This window comes from Primulina tabacum, chromosome 6, assembly GCF_025594145.1.
Source record: "Primulina tabacum isolate GXHZ01 chromosome 6, ASM2559414v2, whole genome shotgun sequence".
In the NCBI taxonomy this organism is placed as follows: domain Eukaryota; kingdom Viridiplantae; phylum Streptophyta; class Magnoliopsida; order Lamiales; family Gesneriaceae; genus Primulina; species Primulina tabacum.
In genome coordinates, this window is record NC_134555.1 from 18,725,189 (window position 1) to 18,741,417 (window position 16,229).

At 36.0% G+C, this 16,229-nt stretch overlaps 1 protein-coding gene across 3 annotated transcripts; it reads right to left on the reverse strand.

Annotated features, from left to right (window-relative positions):
- Positions 1–1,243: 1,243 nt before the first annotated feature.
- Positions 1,244–14,742, reverse strand: LOC142549183 (putative ABC1 protein At2g40090). 3 transcript variants are annotated; one of them, XM_075658014.1, is made up of 13 exons: positions 14,482–14,596; positions 10,615–12,666; positions 5,400–5,554; positions 5,202–5,327; positions 4,911–5,006; positions 4,730–4,830; positions 4,505–4,541; positions 3,887–4,105; positions 3,459–3,570; positions 3,065–3,156; positions 2,795–2,974; positions 2,284–2,397; positions 1,244–1,731 (listed from the first exon to the last, which is right to left on the reverse strand). In XM_075658014.1, exons 4-13 carry the CDS (start codon positions 5,292–5,294, stop codon positions 1,531–1,533), a joined length of 1,245 nt encoding a protein of 414 aa, XP_075514129.1. In that variant the 5' UTR covers positions 5,295–5,327; positions 5,400–5,554; positions 10,615–12,666; positions 14,482–14,596; the 3' UTR covers positions 1,244–1,530. The 3 variants fall into 3 exon arrangements, with proteins under 3 accessions (XP_075514129.1, XP_075514128.1, XP_075514126.1); XM_075658013.1 differs by lacking the exon at positions 10,615–12,666 and having other exon boundaries at positions 5,202–5,297; positions 14,482–14,742; XM_075658011.1 differs by lacking the exon at positions 10,615–12,666 and having other exon boundaries at positions 1,245–1,731; positions 14,482–14,742.
- Between the last annotated feature and the right edge of the window lie 1,487 nt (positions 14,743–16,229).

Genomic DNA, 16,229 nt, shown 5'->3' on the forward strand with positions numbered 1-16,229 from the left:
TTTTGAAATTACGTAAAAAAGATCACAAAGATAGTATTGGAGACTTTTTCTTTATTAATAGTATAAAATCTAAATTATCTCCATCTCTCAATTCTTTTTCTAAATATATAGTTAAATATTTATATTTAGAAGTATTTCTTTTGTTTGTTTACTGACATATTCCTGAAATACATTAGATATCTCCAACAAATTTTTATTATTAAAACAATCATGAATAGATATCTGGTGAGACAGTCTCGTGGTTTTTTATTTGAGAGATAGGTCAACCATGCCTATATTAATAATAAAAAATAATGACTGACCCAAATACAATATTCATTTCATAATATTAATCCGTGAGACCGTCTCACATAAATTTTGTGAACACTTGTTGAATAAGGATAAAATCAATTTTTTATTGTATAATCAATTTTTTCAATGCATTCCTAATCTATTTGAAGGGTGGTGAGAGAATTGATTTCGTATTATGTTTCGAATCAAATTATAGCACTTATCTCGTCATACGATCAGTAACACAGTAACTATTTTGGCTAGTTTGATTGGAGGATAAAAAAATGTAATGATTAAAAGAAAAATGATAAAAAAAATAATTGAAATATATAAGGATAAAATAATATTATGCTTGGTATGATTTTTAAGAATTGGATAAATAATAATCTTTTGATGAATTGACAAAATTACCCTTCCAGTTTTGTTGCGGTGGTCGGCGGCGACGGTGGTCGGCGATGGTTGGCCGGTCGGAAGCGGCGGCGACGACGACGGCGGTCCGGCTATCGACCGACAGGAGGAGGGGGTGGTCGGCGACGGCGGCGACGGAGGTCGGCGACAGTCGGCGAGAGGCGGCGGCCGGCGGTCGGTGTAGGGAAGTGATGGTAAGTTTGAATTTAGGAGAAATGTAAAATTGAAAAAATAGGATGAATTAAGAATGAATAAATAATCCTAGGAGGTGATGAGTGATTATTTTATCACACCTAATATAGCCTAATCATTCATATGAAAGATAGACTTGGTTAAATAATTACCCCTACCAAATAGGTGATTAGGTGGGTTAAAAAAAATAAACCCACCTAATCATCCCTGCCAAACGCACCGTTAATATTTTATGACATACTATTTGTGATAATAAAATACATTTATGCCAATAAAGATAAATCACTTTTTGATGGAAATAGTGAAAAAAAACTCAGATAAAATTCTAGAGATCAAAATGCAAACTATTTCATTCGAAATAAAGGAATCAATTGTAATCTACTTTTCTCGTGGAAATCAATATCTGAAAGGTAAGAACATTGTACCCTTTTCTTGTTATAAACAGATGTAAATGAATGTTGTTTGTCCAAAGTTGACAAATTTCGTCTCAAGATGCCTAGTTTTGGGTGTACGTAACGGGAAAAAACAACCCCAAAAGTAATGATATCTGAATCTATGTTGGCTCTACATATGAATCAAGAATGCCGGATTATGAAGCAACACAATCTATTTTTACAAACATCGTTTTGCTTTCTGTGTGATACCTTGTCTGATATGGTTTCAATATGTCAGAGCTTTTTGAAGTTTCAATAACCACAAAGCAATCTGCATTGCGAACAGCCGAGCATCTAATAGACACATTTCAAACCACACATTAACCCGAGCAAGAAATGACCTGTTTTGCAGCAATCGTGACTCGATAACTGCCTCAGAAGAGATTCTTCCAACAATCAAGAATGTTTCAAGCGACGAGCCTTGCATCTGTTTAAGAAACATACAGGTTACTTTTTGCAAGTATCGAGCATGAAGAGTTATTAGCTATTATCTTTGCTTTATTGCAAAATATCTCCCTTGAGTGGTAAAGAACGAAACTTATTTACAAAATAATGTAAGAAAGCTATACGCTTCAAGCTAGCTCACAGTAAAATAATATATAGATATTCTCACACTTTAGATTGATATTGATGTTTTTGAACATTCTAGTACTGAAATTGATGAAATTTTAATTCAAAATTGATAAACTAGAAACTCTTCATAAATTCAGTCACATAAAAAAGTCTACGAAGTACTAGAAAAGCATACAGATAGATTCCGTCCATATAAGTTAAAATAACCAAGCCATCAGACCCTTGTCATATATCATTAAAAGGTTTCTGCATGACAATTCAAATTTCCTTGTTAAATGGTGTTTCATCTCTTATTTCATGGATATGAATTGATTCTTAAAATAAATTTTAAAAAATGATTAAACAATCCAACACAAGTTGAAAGGCAAGAGTACAAAAACGTAAAGACTCGTTTAAGAGATCATACCAGGGATCTATTTACCGCTCGCAAGCAATCATTTGTTTTTAGCATTAAAAGAATCACTCGAGGGAGTCTCCTGAGCAGCTCAGTTATTTGAGGAAAGTATTGTGAAGCATACATCTGGATAAAAGGGGATAAGAAATAAAGAACCATCATAAAGCAGAAAAGAACAGCAAGAGCTGAAAATAAATCGCATCACAAAAGTTAAACATACAGCAAAAATTCACTTTGATACGACAACACAAAAGCCTTTATCCCACTAACTACACTTTTAAAAACTTAAAAAATGCACTTTAACCGAAATAATATAAAAAGACACTATGTCTCTTTCGAGAATCTGTTTGAAAGAAAATAAAAAATAGAACAGTCTGGGAAATCTTACGACCATATTTTCTGCTATGGAGAAATATATGTAGTTCACACACCGACGACAAAATCCAAGAAAAAGAAATGCAGATGCTAAAAACTTCTTTAAAAAATCTAATCATGAATAATCGTCATAGCAGCATGAGGTCACCTGAAGTTCTGAATTATCACTTTCAGTTCCTTGGACAACTAGATGATCCACAGCAGGGTCAACAACTTTATCCCATGGTTTCAGGGTAAGAATTCCAGCAAATAATGCATAAAGGTCCTCCCCAGCACCTAACTTTGCACTATTTTCTTTAATTGTCTTAGCATCAGAAAATACTAAACCCTGCAATATATAACAAAGTATTGTGTCACGAACAAAAATTTACAGCAAGAAACATGATCAGTGGAAACACAAGCTTTCCAGACCATGCACCTTCCAAAGGGAAGCATAGTTAATTCTTGTCGAGAAGTCAAGATCCTTGTATAAACCGTGGTCCAGCAATACCAACTGTGGTTTTTTCTTTCCTGAGCAAGGGAAACAAGCTTTAAAGTCAAAAACAACAAAGTTAAATTAAAATTTGACAGTGTGATACTTGCAAGGAACGGGAAAGCTAAAAATAGCTGCAAGAGATAATTGCAACAAGTAAAAATGTAAAATCCAACGGAACTTAAAAAAAACGGATTAATGTAAGAACCAATTTGGCCCTTCTGTTTATCAGTGTTATTGAAATGGAACAGGAAAATTCTTACTCGAGAGTTAAATCACAAGAGAATGAGAAAGCATTAATAATTTAGACAGATTAAATTTTATCCACATGATGCCTCACCAAAAATGCTCCTATTTCCAGAAGGCAAGGGGCGAACTAACACATTAGCAGCATGAGGATCACAGTGCACAAAACCATGTTTAAACATCATTTCAGCAAAAGCACGACTTAACTGCATTGAAGAAAACAAGAGTTGATCAAATTTAAAATCAAGCACATTCAAGGCAGTAAAATAAAAAATCTTTCCAAGCACTCAACTAGACGGGACATAGAATAGTCCTATCCACTAATTAATTAGTCATGAAAAATGGAGTTTGTTAACACTGATGACATAGTATTGATGATATTACCCTAGATGAAGGTAAAATATGAACCAAAAGCCAAGCCACGATTGTTTAGGAATGTGTAAATTAAAAGAGAATTTTTTAAGCAATTTTCAGATCACACCATTGTTTAGTCACATCCTACAGGGAAGCACAGTAACTTACCAATTTTGATACATCACTTGGACCAATTCCTAGCTTCTGAATGGTCGTAATATCATTTACTTGAGCTCCATCAATGAATTCCATTACCAACAACTTGGAGGTACTCAAGTTCCAAAATACTTTGGGAGCATAAACATATTCAGATATATGTGGAGAAAACCTCCTAAAGTTATCCATACATTTTTCACTGTTCTTGGCCTCGATCAAGAAATCTAACTCCTGAAAAAAAAAAAAAAAAGTTCATTTAACCAGTGTTATAATAAAAGGTAAAAACTTAAAAAATTTGGATAGTAGTTCAAGATACACAACTTCAGGGAAAAACCCAAGAAAACTATGGCAATTTGTCATAACATTTTTCCTGGATAATGAAAGACTTGAAAGTAGGGGACCTTCAGATAATGAAAATCAGAGTAGAAGGCAAGACAACAACAGGGATGCATTGACCCCAGATAAAGAAGAGGTAGAGAACATAAGGCAGAAGAAATAAATGTACAACTAGAGGAACTAACATAACAAAAAAGCTGCGAATCACTGACAGTATTGAGAACATGATTGAGGCAAAAAGTGCAAGGTAATATGATCACTGACTGAGACAACAATAAATCTTAACAGACAAACCTTTGGTAAACTTTCTCGCATTTCATGAGTCAACCATCTGCACCGAGGAAAGGTTCGATTTTGGGTGAGAAAAAAATGTATATACAGGAGGGAGAGGCTTTCAGTTATGCGTATTATGCTTGTGCAACAATCAGTATAGATTAAATTCTATTAGCAACTCAAGAATCATCAGTTTTCTAAATGCATAGACACTCAAGAAATTGGTTGCTTAAAATTATGTCAAACCTATAATCAAAAGAAGGAAAAAGCCAATGCAATGTATTCACAATTAACTCCACGGTTGCATAATCTACAGCAGCTGTGTCTAGCATGTGAGTGTGCTGAACCTGAAGCAAATAACATTAACGAAAATCAGATAATTTTTATATCAAGCCTAAATAAGTATGATGGTGGAGATTTTTGTTACCTTCACAGCAACTTTATGACCGTCATGAGTTCGGGCAACATGAACCTGTGCTAAAGAAGCACTTGCTATGGGTACTTGATCAAATTCATCAAAAATCTGCCGGTAACAAAACATGATAAACCAGCCTGGACTTTTAAATAACTTAATTGATAAACCATGCCTGGATTTTTAAATAACTTAATAAACTAACAATGGAGAAATACACTGATACACCTACAATCAATTTAAGCTCTCGTTGAGCTAGAAAAATCATATAAATTTCAAGCTTTATTGGAATGAATGACAACTTACTTCATCAGGCATCCCTCCAAGCTCTTTCTTGATAACATCACACACTTGGTCATAAGATGAAACTGGACATCTATTCAACATTGATTGTCTCATTATCTGGACATATTCATCCGGTACCAAGTATTCCTGAAGAAGACATTTCGGTCAAGTTTTGGAGTTACAGCATAGCATTGAAATGACAGCATGAGAAGAGCATACCAACTGACTGATGTGTTGACCTAACTTGATATATATTCCTCCATTTCTAAAGCAAAGTTCTTGAAGTTTCAGTGCGCTCCTGGCATGAACTTCCCGTTTAGTTTTTGTCCTTTCAATGCTATCCTCTGCCAATCCCCAGAGAGAATACTCATAATCTGACAGAAAGTTACAAGCCATAAGAATCTCCAACATAATGTTACAAATACTTCCCAAGAAATATTTGTCGATTTATTGGTGTAAAGTCATAAACAATTGTTGTTGTAAAGAAGTCTGGAATGGTCAATCATTTTCCAAAAAAAAAAGGAATGGCCAATCATTGTTAGAAATTCACCGAGTCAAGCTCATACAAAAAATTCAAAGTGACGCTCAGTTTGTTAGACTCTGGAATATATTTCAAGTTTGAGGTCATACGCAATTATTTGGATTCCCTTCATATCAAGGAATGTTCAAGGTAAATTACATGCATTCAAAAAGATTAATCCAGCAAGAAAAATAAATAAAAAATTAAAAATAAAAGCTTAAATGATGTAGAACCCAGGGCATTGAGCCATTGACAGTTCAATATATTTGTACAAACATGTGTGTATGCAGTAGGCATCATAAAATAAATTAAAGATTGCATCCTGGGTAGAAGATTTAGAAACAATTATATTTTGGCTCAAGTGCATATGAGCTGAAAAGATCGCACAGATTTGTATCTTACTTGAGCCGATGATTTCATCTCCATATATCAAGTGATATACTAAATCATAAAAATGAAAAGGACCAAGAAAATCCCTTCACTCAGGAGATGTGATGAATATTTACATCTATTGCGACACTGCCTCAAGTTATCATATGAAACTATAACAGTCGGTGTAGATGTGCATGATTGAAGAAGGAAACATAAGAGACAAGTAATAAAATAATTGTCATGGAAATTATATAAATTAACCAAGAGCATACCAAACTAATTTCAAGAAACAAAACTAGCAATCTACATAATCTCAGTCATTAAGGTGGTAAATGTAACGTCCCAAATTCGACGACTGTCCCACTGTACCAAGACGTGTATTTCTAGCATGTTTATGTTATCTAACACAGGCACCCTAAGAAACTTCTCACAGGGTCACCCATCCTAGAATTGTCTCAAGTCAAGTACGCTTAACTTTGAAGTTTTTACGTGATGATCTCCCGAAAGGAAGATATACCTTCTTGATATGAGTAGTACTTATCAAATCTTTTATCCACTTCTCAACTGCACAGTTTCATACTGTAACGTCCGAAAAACCAACCTACGTAAACCACATGGATGCAAATTATTTTAATTGCTTAATTGTTTTATTTAATTGATTTTAAATGCTAGAATAAAATTTATTATATGATTAAATGTATGATTGCATGATTAAATGATAATATAACATGATTACATGAAATTAAGGATTTTACCCGAATATTCGATAATAGGCAGGGAAAAGGAGAACGGGGACAACCAATACAAGAATATGTATTTTTATTTAATTAATGGCAAGGCTTCCTAATATGATTTAAAAATGATTTAATTTTCCTAAAAATGTTGGAGTTCGAATTATTTTACGAGTCGAGCTCGATTTTTCCCGGGAAGCCGGTTTTGGGCAAACAAGGAGTTTTAAAAGATCAAAAATATTATTTTATGGAAACTTATTTTATAAACTTTTATGTTTTAATTAATTAAGTGTTATTGGGCTCAATTTAATGATTTAAAGAAGGGCCAATTACCCTTAAGCTTGCAAGCCCAAAACTAAAGCCCATTTAACTTGTTAATTACATTATAAATATGCTACCTAGGTCTTTTAAACCTCACAAATCATACCATCAATCAGCCGAAATTCACCCTCACACAATTCAATATTTTCGAAATATTGGGAGAAGAAAAAAAAGCTTGTGTTCTTCGTCGTCCGGCCGTCCTACGTCGCACCCTCGCCAAAGATCCTATATTCGAGCGTTATAAACGCAAAGGCACGTTCTCTAAACTTTTTAAAAACATCATACAAATCATAATATGTGTGTTTAATTGATTATGCATGAAAAAAATATAGGTGTTCGTTTATTTTGCTGTATGATACGTATTTTCAACGTTTTTACGATTTTACGCTTGTTGATGTAATGTTACGATTCCCGAGGGTTAAGCTACAAATATATGATTAAATATGAATGAAATATAAGTATTTCAATAGAAAACAAAGGCTGGAACGAGAGATGGCAAAGGAAGAGAGTAGCCGAGAGTTCATGGGTTTGCTTGATTCAAGGGACTCGGCTAGGGTGCATGGGCGATGGGGCTCGACCAGGTCTTGAGGATGGTTCATATGGGATGTGGTTAGGTCCTAAGAAGGGTCCTAGTAGGGCTAAGACTCGCGCTAAGTGGCTGGAGAAGAGTCCTTGCGTGAAAGGACTCTTCCCATGCATTTTCAAGGGTGGCCGAGAGGTTTCAGCGGGATGCTTGAGAGAAGGCTGGGCTAGATGGTCTAGGTGTTGGCTCAGGGTGGTCCAAAGAAGGTCATGAAGGTTGGGACTCAAGGGTGGCTCGAGCAAGAAGTCCTAGCCGAAGAAGGAAACTCACAGCGCCTAGGAAGAGCACAAGCGCGCGGCTGCTGTCTCACTTCGGGTGGCTCGCGGCACTGGTCTATGGGCTGGGCTGGGTGGTCTGGACGATGCCTTGTGATGGTCCAGTGAGGGTTAGGAAGGGCTGGGCTCGGTGGTGGCCTGGGTAGAGACGTCCCCACGCAAAGAAGCAGCAGTAGCTATAGGGAGGACGCGCAGGCTGCTGTTCCCTTCAGGTGGCTTGTGCGCTGGGTTCAGAGGTCTAGGCTGGGCTTGGTTGGGTCTGGGCGTGGTCCAGGGTAGGTTAAGGTCAGGTGGGCTCGGTGGTGGCTCGGCTGGAAGTATCCTAGGTTGACTAGGAGTCTATTAGCGTGAGTTAGCAGCATGTGCAAATCTGGTGCTCGGTTGCTGGGCTTGGGCGTGAGTTAGGGGCTAGGTCTAGGGGTCAGGGTTGGTCAGGAGGGTGCCTAGCTGGGTTGGCTCGGGTTTGGCTCGAAGTGGCTCGACCATGGCTCAAGTAATTTGGAAGATGGTTAGGGTTGTTCACATAAAGGTCAATTTCGAATTTAATGAACTAAAATTGGAACCATGGGTCCACGGGTGTGGTTCATGACTCACAAGGGTAGATTAGGTATTAAAAATGCTATGTTTAAAATTTGGGATCAAAATAATAGGTTTTAGATTTATCCGGGATTTAATCGACTCACGAAACACTAATTAAAGAATTAATTGAAAAGCCTAGTTTTAAGCCTTATAAAATTATGGAAAATTATAAATATAAGCTTAAATAATTATTTAGAATATGCTCATGTCATTAAAAGTGAGAAAAAGATAAAATCGAGATTTTTTACGTCCAATGCCCATGTCATTAAAAGTGAGAAAAAGATAAAATCGAGATTTTTTACGTCCAGGGGTAAAACGATAATTTTACACTTAGGAAAATACGTAAACGCCTGGCAGCGTCCCGAAGGATCATAATGCTTGTAAAATGATATCTTATGATTTAAAATGATGATTTTGATGATAATATGTTATTTTATGATTTATGATAAAGCTGTGCAATATATACTGTTTAAAATGCTATTTTTGGAAAGTTATGCTATTTTATGATTTTTAAAGAAAAGGAAAAATATATTGAGGGATATGAATTGACTGTGACATATAATATATGACCTGTGGGGGATCCGTTTATGTGAGGACGGTGAACTTACAATTTTGTGGGGATGACGTGCGGGCCAAGGCCCCAGAGGGAGCGCCCATATACGGGTCAAGGGCTCAGAGGGACCCCGTTTACGGGTCAAGGCCCCAGAGGGACCCCGTGTATGGGAAAAAGCCCCAGAGGGACCCAACGATCGTATTTCCACGGTAGAGCCTAGTGCACACCCCCATAGACCATGTGGAGCTGAAGGCTGATCAGTTGACCGAGGATAAAAGCTAGTCACTTTCAAGGATCAAACTTCACCCAAAATGATTTATGATTGAAAGCTTTACGATTTTAATGATTTTATGATATTTGATTTATGATGATGACTAAAGCTATTTTTAAATTATTTTTAAAATGATTTATTTATGTTTAAAACTATTTTAAATGGTTTAATTATGTTCAAAAGCTATTTTAAGTAAAAATATGATTTTTAAATGCTTGTGCTTGTATATGTATTATTTGATATCTATGTTTAGAACGTGTTGAGTCTTTAGACTCACTAGGTTTGTATGATGCAGGATTTGATGATCTATGGGAGGCGGTGACGATTGAGTGGATCGAGTGCAGCAGTACACACCCGAGGGCCTTTATGTTTCCGCACTAGCTAGATAGATTGATGATTTAAAGATTTATGTTAATGATTTTATTAGAGATATTTTTATTCTTTATTTTATTGTTAGTTGATCTACTTAAAGATCGATTTAGGAGTTTTGGTTAATTGATGATTTAGGATTCATTTTATGCAATTGATATTTAAATTGTTAAATTATTATGATTCATGATTATGTTAAGTTATTTTATTTAGTTAGTATTTTCGAGTTTATGATTTACGATTAAGAAAAAAAAGTCGAGGTCGTTTCACATACCTGAACAGTTTTTGGAATCCCTCTCATTCTGGTGTATGATATGTTCATTATTGTTCCATTCGCCTAGAAGCCTGTCAGGAGCCACTCATTGTCTGTGCAACCTCATGGCACAGGCGATAACCCCCCGCCCTCTTCGGACGTCACAGTAAATTGTATAAAAACAAATTATTGATAGTGGGCCGCTTGTTCATAGTTTGAAGAAGATAGGGACAACAGTGTGTGCAGAAAGAAATGAACTCGTCGAGAGACTCGATACCAAAAAGAGTTGAAGAGCGACTAGAAACTCGAAAAGGATCCGATATCCATTTAAATGATGGACAGATGAAGGGATCACGCATCTTGGATGATGTAATAAAGGCACAATTTGCAGTATAGAAACAAACATATGGCCAAAACGGCTATATCAAATATCAATATAGATTAAAGAGCACAAGAACGTAAAATGTCAAACAACCAAACAAAAGGGTAAGACACTAAATTATGACTTGAGATTCGTGCAGGAGGCTGTGAGAGAAATTAGTGCAACCTATGTCCAAGCATACCAATCCCCATGAACTGAAAAATTCTGCAAATCAAAACAACTAACCTGTCTAGTTATTCTTAAGTAAATGAGTCTCCAAATTAATTGTTGGTAGTTGCCTGGATCAATGTGAGGTAGATGATCTGATCATACTCTACAGAAATGAGTCCAATTTTGTTCATTGGATGTATAACTTGGCTTATCATCTGACATATCAACTGACAATCTTACTTCTGAAATCAGCTTCAATCAAATTTCCTACAGTTAAGACACATTACCTTTACTGCACTCAACCACATGAGGGATCTCAAGTCCTTAATGTCAAATCTTTTGGTGGATATTCATTTCCAACCACTTGTTAGGGGACATCTCCGAAAGTTTCAATTGCACTAGCAACCGGGCATCTTCTTGTGTCCAGTGGCTGTCATTTTCCTTCTAACTTTAATTGCATCATCTCACGTATATATGAGCTAGAAGTGTACGGTTACTAGAATCATAGGACTTGATCTCCAAAATCCGTGGGGCAATGCATTCACCTATATCAACATTTTCATAGTTCCTTCAAGCACTAAGCAAAGCTCCATAAAATGGGACAATGAGCTTATTATCTTTCATCGATACTTTGTTTATCAATTCCTCAGCTTCTTCTAAGAGTCCAGCACGACCAAGTAAGTCTATCAAGCATAATGCTCCAACTTCCGTTCAATCCGATAGAGCTCAGTGATAGTGTCAAAATACCTTCGGCCTTACTCAACTAGCCCTCCATGACTGCAAGCATTTAAAACACCAATAAAAGTGATATCAGGTTTAATCTCTGTACAAATCATCTCTGGAAATAATTGTAATGCTATGTTGGTACTTCCATTCATCGCAAATGCACAAATTACTGCATTCCATGATGCTGTATCTTTCTGATTCATATGATAAAAACTATTCAGGACATATCTAAGATGCCGCATTTTGTGTACATCTCTATAAGAGAGGTACCAACAACATCTATCTTTATTCTGGTTTCTTCTATGTAAGAATGGATCCATTCAGCCTGTTCTAAGGCTCCTAACTGAGCACATCCTGTTAGTACTAGTCGGGCTTAACTCTATCCATGTGCATGTTCCTGAACAAAGCCATTGCCTCATCAACCTTGTTAAACTGTATATACCAATTGATCATGGTTGTCCATAGAATAAGATCTCTCACTGGAGCCCTTTCAAATAATGACGTCGCCTCATCCAATTGACCACATTTCACATATGCTGACACCATAGTAGTCCAACAAAGCACATGGTTTTCATACATTGTATCAAACATTCCCCTGGTCATATTCAAGCACCCACACTTAGCATACATATCCAACAATGCATTTCCGATTATCACTGTAAGCTCAGTTTATCCTCGTACAAAGTCATGAATTTCACGACCAAGATCTAATCTCCTCAAGGAAGTACAAACCGACAATGTACTAACAATCGTAGCCTCGTCATGTTTCACAATTCTATCTAGTCTCATCTTCATATAAACGCCAATAGCTTCTTCCAACTTGTTACTCTTCACAAAACCAGAAATCGAAATATTCCACAAAATCAAGTCTCTATGAAGCATTTCTTGAAACATTTTACTTAAACTCTCACCACACCCCAACTCGCCATGCATATCCAAAACCGAATTACAGACGTACGAATCATACACATCCACAGTTTTCATCACAATCCCGTGAATTTTTTCTCCGTCAAGAACCACCCTTGACCCTCCAAGAACTTTAAAAATGAAGGGGTGTGTATAATTATCGGGGGAGCAATCCATGTACACGCAATTCATCAAACAAGTGGAGGGCTTTACTACAACTAACAACTTTAGCACATGCCTTGATTATCACATTATAGATAAACAAAGTCGGAATTTCTATTTGAGCAAACAGTTTTTCAGCGTAGGCTAGATTTGTGGCAGAGGAAAAAGAAAGGAGCTTGTGCAGGATGTTGGTATTTGGGTGGAGGCCATGGATGAAGATCAGTGCCTGTATTTCCTTGAAATGGTGCACGGATTTCCAGTTTTTTAGGAGGTCAATGCATGCTTTCTTGGTGAATATTTTTGATGTTGCTGCAATGGTCGAGAACCGAATTCCTGGAATGACAAATAAGGAATGCAGTTCAGTCATCCGCCACAAAAAATTGGCAAGTTCTCTCAAAATTTCCATCAACTGCTGCAGTTGTTTTTTTCGCCATCCTAGGGACCATCGTGCATCGTCTCGTGTTCAGTAGTCTTTTAAGTGTAACCTGTTACTATATAAATTATTCATTTCTTTAAAAAACCTTTTACCAAATGAAACTTAAAATACAAGATATGCACTCAAGAGTACTGGGCAGAGGTGTGTAAACAACGAAATTGCAAACTAAACCAAAATTACAAACTAGAAATTTTAGAAACCCTGCGAATGTTAATTTATATACCAAAATGTATTGCAAATGGCAGAAAATATAGGAACTCCAGTTCAACAAATTCTACTGTGTCCATATAAGTGGCACTCCTCATATTGTATTAGTACTCGTGAAACCAACCGTGAAAAACCCAAAAAATGTACCACGTCCTAACAAATAAATAAATTTGAATAGTAAATGATTAGGAGTACAAGGAGAAAGACTTCTGCTACCCAAATAAACAATTCAACATAATGAATGATATAAATGACAATAAAAAAAATCATTGAAATTCCAACAAAATTATTCTGACTCAAATCCTCAAAACTGTCTTTTCAAATTAAATCTTATCTCAATTCCAATAGTTCAAGTCAATACAAAATAATTTAAATGGATTAAACATGATAAATTGGAGACAAATACATTTAGGAATTTGAAATGTATAATTGTGAACAAAACAGACATCACAAGAGAGGCAACATTTAAATTATTCTTGACTCCATGCTTGCAAAAACAAAACCAACACTAGTATATCATCACAGGAAAGAGTAGAAATACAAGAGGGATTGCCTTCTCGCAATCTGGGCATTATCATAGAGTATCTTCCAGATGAGAGTGAAAGCAATCACAAAATTATACCACAGATACAAGAATCATGTCAAACAAAACCAGGAGATGATTCTTGTATCAAATAAAGAGGGTGATAAATATAGAAATGGATCTGTATTCCTCCAAAGAGGGTGATAAATATAAAAATCACATTTTTTTTATCATACAGACCCATGTCAGTATAGTGTAAGATCTTGAAGGAATTCGGTTGCATTCAGCGTAGCCACAAAAAATCACACTTATATGTCCAGATGTTACGTTCGAAAGGAAGAAACAATTCAGAAAAATATAGAAGCTAGTGATACTAAAAACTATTCGGGAACAATAAAACAACGGGAATTGACGGACCTTTGGAGTAATACATGAATACGTAACTAAATTATGAGACAACATCAAATAACAGGTTACATCAGTACATCTCGATGAATTATAAACGAATCTCCATTTTATTCATTACTAATTGAATGGATAACTATAGTAGCCTGACAACAAATGCTAATTTATTTGTATTGAAACTAAGCACTCAATTCAGACTGGGTACCAATCTACGTATTCCAAAGATTGGTTACAAGATGCCTCATCCTCATATATTTATTAATTAATTTAGTTTCTTATACATAAAAAAATTTCATCAAGACAATTATTTGCTATATTAACAAAGTAATCTCCACAACAACCAGAGACAGATGAGAAAAGGTAGAAAGAATCAGGTTCACCCGGTAAAACTTAGATATACACAACAATACAACTGCTAGGTAGTACTTACAAAATTTTGATTTCATTAATTTACTAATTTATTCATGTTTTCACTTTGAATAAATCGAAGAAATCAGCGACTGCAAGCTAAACGCGACACAAAACCAAAAGAAAACTGAATTAGCGATTGGCGGATAAATTTGAAGTTGAAACATACCGAACGCGATGGCCGCTGCGGTGAAGGCATCATGGAGGAGGCGCATAGGGACGGCGGTCGAGAGCTTGAAAGCAGAGGCGGGGTCTTCGGACCTTGCGATCGCCGCAGCCCCTAAGGCTGCGCCGCCTCCCACCGCAGCCGTCAGAACCAGCTTCGTACTGGCGCGCCACAGAGATCTGACAGCCATTTCTGGTTCGATTCTTCCTACCTCTCCTGTTGACGGCTGTTGTCTTCCCCTTCGTGAATATATATATATATATGCACATGCAAATATATATGTATCGACAAGTCCAATGAATCGGCTGACCCATGGCGAAAGCTAGTCTTTAGCTGAATCGAACGTTAGAATTCATTTTAGTCAAATAAATTTTTTTTTTGACCAAATTAAATATTTTGAATTGGACTTTTGTTATTCTGACTGGAATATTGCAAAACAATATAGAAAATATTTACTTAATTAAAACGAAATCAAATCATTCGAAATTCCTATCTAAAACGGAAAATACATCCTTAATATTTACGGCTTAATTTCCTAATATATATTACAAGCCTATGTGATATTCACGGGGAATTTAGGGTCTGATTACAGCGAGTGTCACTAGTCCAGACACAGATTTCAAAATGGTCCCGAGCCTGAAATCACGAATAAGACCGTTAGAAGGGGGCCAGGAGGGTGTCCTGGCGTAGCCACTCCGACGCTCAAGTCAGAGACTGAGGATATAAGTGGAGAGCAGATAAGAGTGCTGCTGATAATAATATAGTGAATGAATTAACTGAACACTCAAACATGGTATTTATAGGAGAATACATGGGCCCTTGATGGGCTTGTCTTCCATTTGGGCTAAGGATGAGTAACGCTCCGAAAATTTAAAGGTCCACGCGAACCACATGCATTTGAATTATTAAATTCTCCTGTATTTTATTTAATTGTTTTAATTGCATGAATTAATTTTGTTGTGCATTTTGACATGTTTAAAATATATCTTCTACATGATTGCATTAAAATGTATTTTTTAAAGGTTATTCGAGTTGCGATCGAGGAACGGGGACCGAGGGCTGAAAAATGTCAAATGTTTTTATTAAATAATTGTTTTTAATTATTTAAAATATGATTGATGCTTTTTATTATTTTTGAAAATAAAGAGTTTGGAGGTGGTTTTATACGTCGGGACGTAAATTTTATCGGTGTTGGTTTTTCAACTAAAATACGAATTTTTTTGGCAACCCGGCTAATAAATTTACAAACTTATTTAAGCAAAATTATTTTTAATATTTTAATTAAGCAATATTGGGCCTAATCTACATACTTAATGGGCCTAAGATTGGTTAGTGTTTTAATTATCTATTTAAAGTGCAAAAACCCTTCACTTGGCATCTAGATCACACGGCCACACCTCTTTCAAATTCAGAAACTCCTCCTTTCATCAACATACACGGCACACACTCACAATGGAAGAAGGAATTTTCAGAAATTCAAAGGGAAACTTCATAGCCTTCGTCTCCTCGTCCTGTTCTTCGTCGTCAACGGATATTTGAGCGTATATAACGCAAAGGCACGCCATATTCTCCTTTTACTCATCCATCTCACTATAGTATTTGTTTAAATGTGTTTTGCATGAAAAAAACAAGTGACATGTTATTTATTTTCGTTTTTTTCATCATAGAATTTTTGAAGCTTGGGTTTTGTTCCAAATTCATGTTTTTATTTTGTTTAAGGGGCTGCCATGGATAGGGTATTAATATAGAAT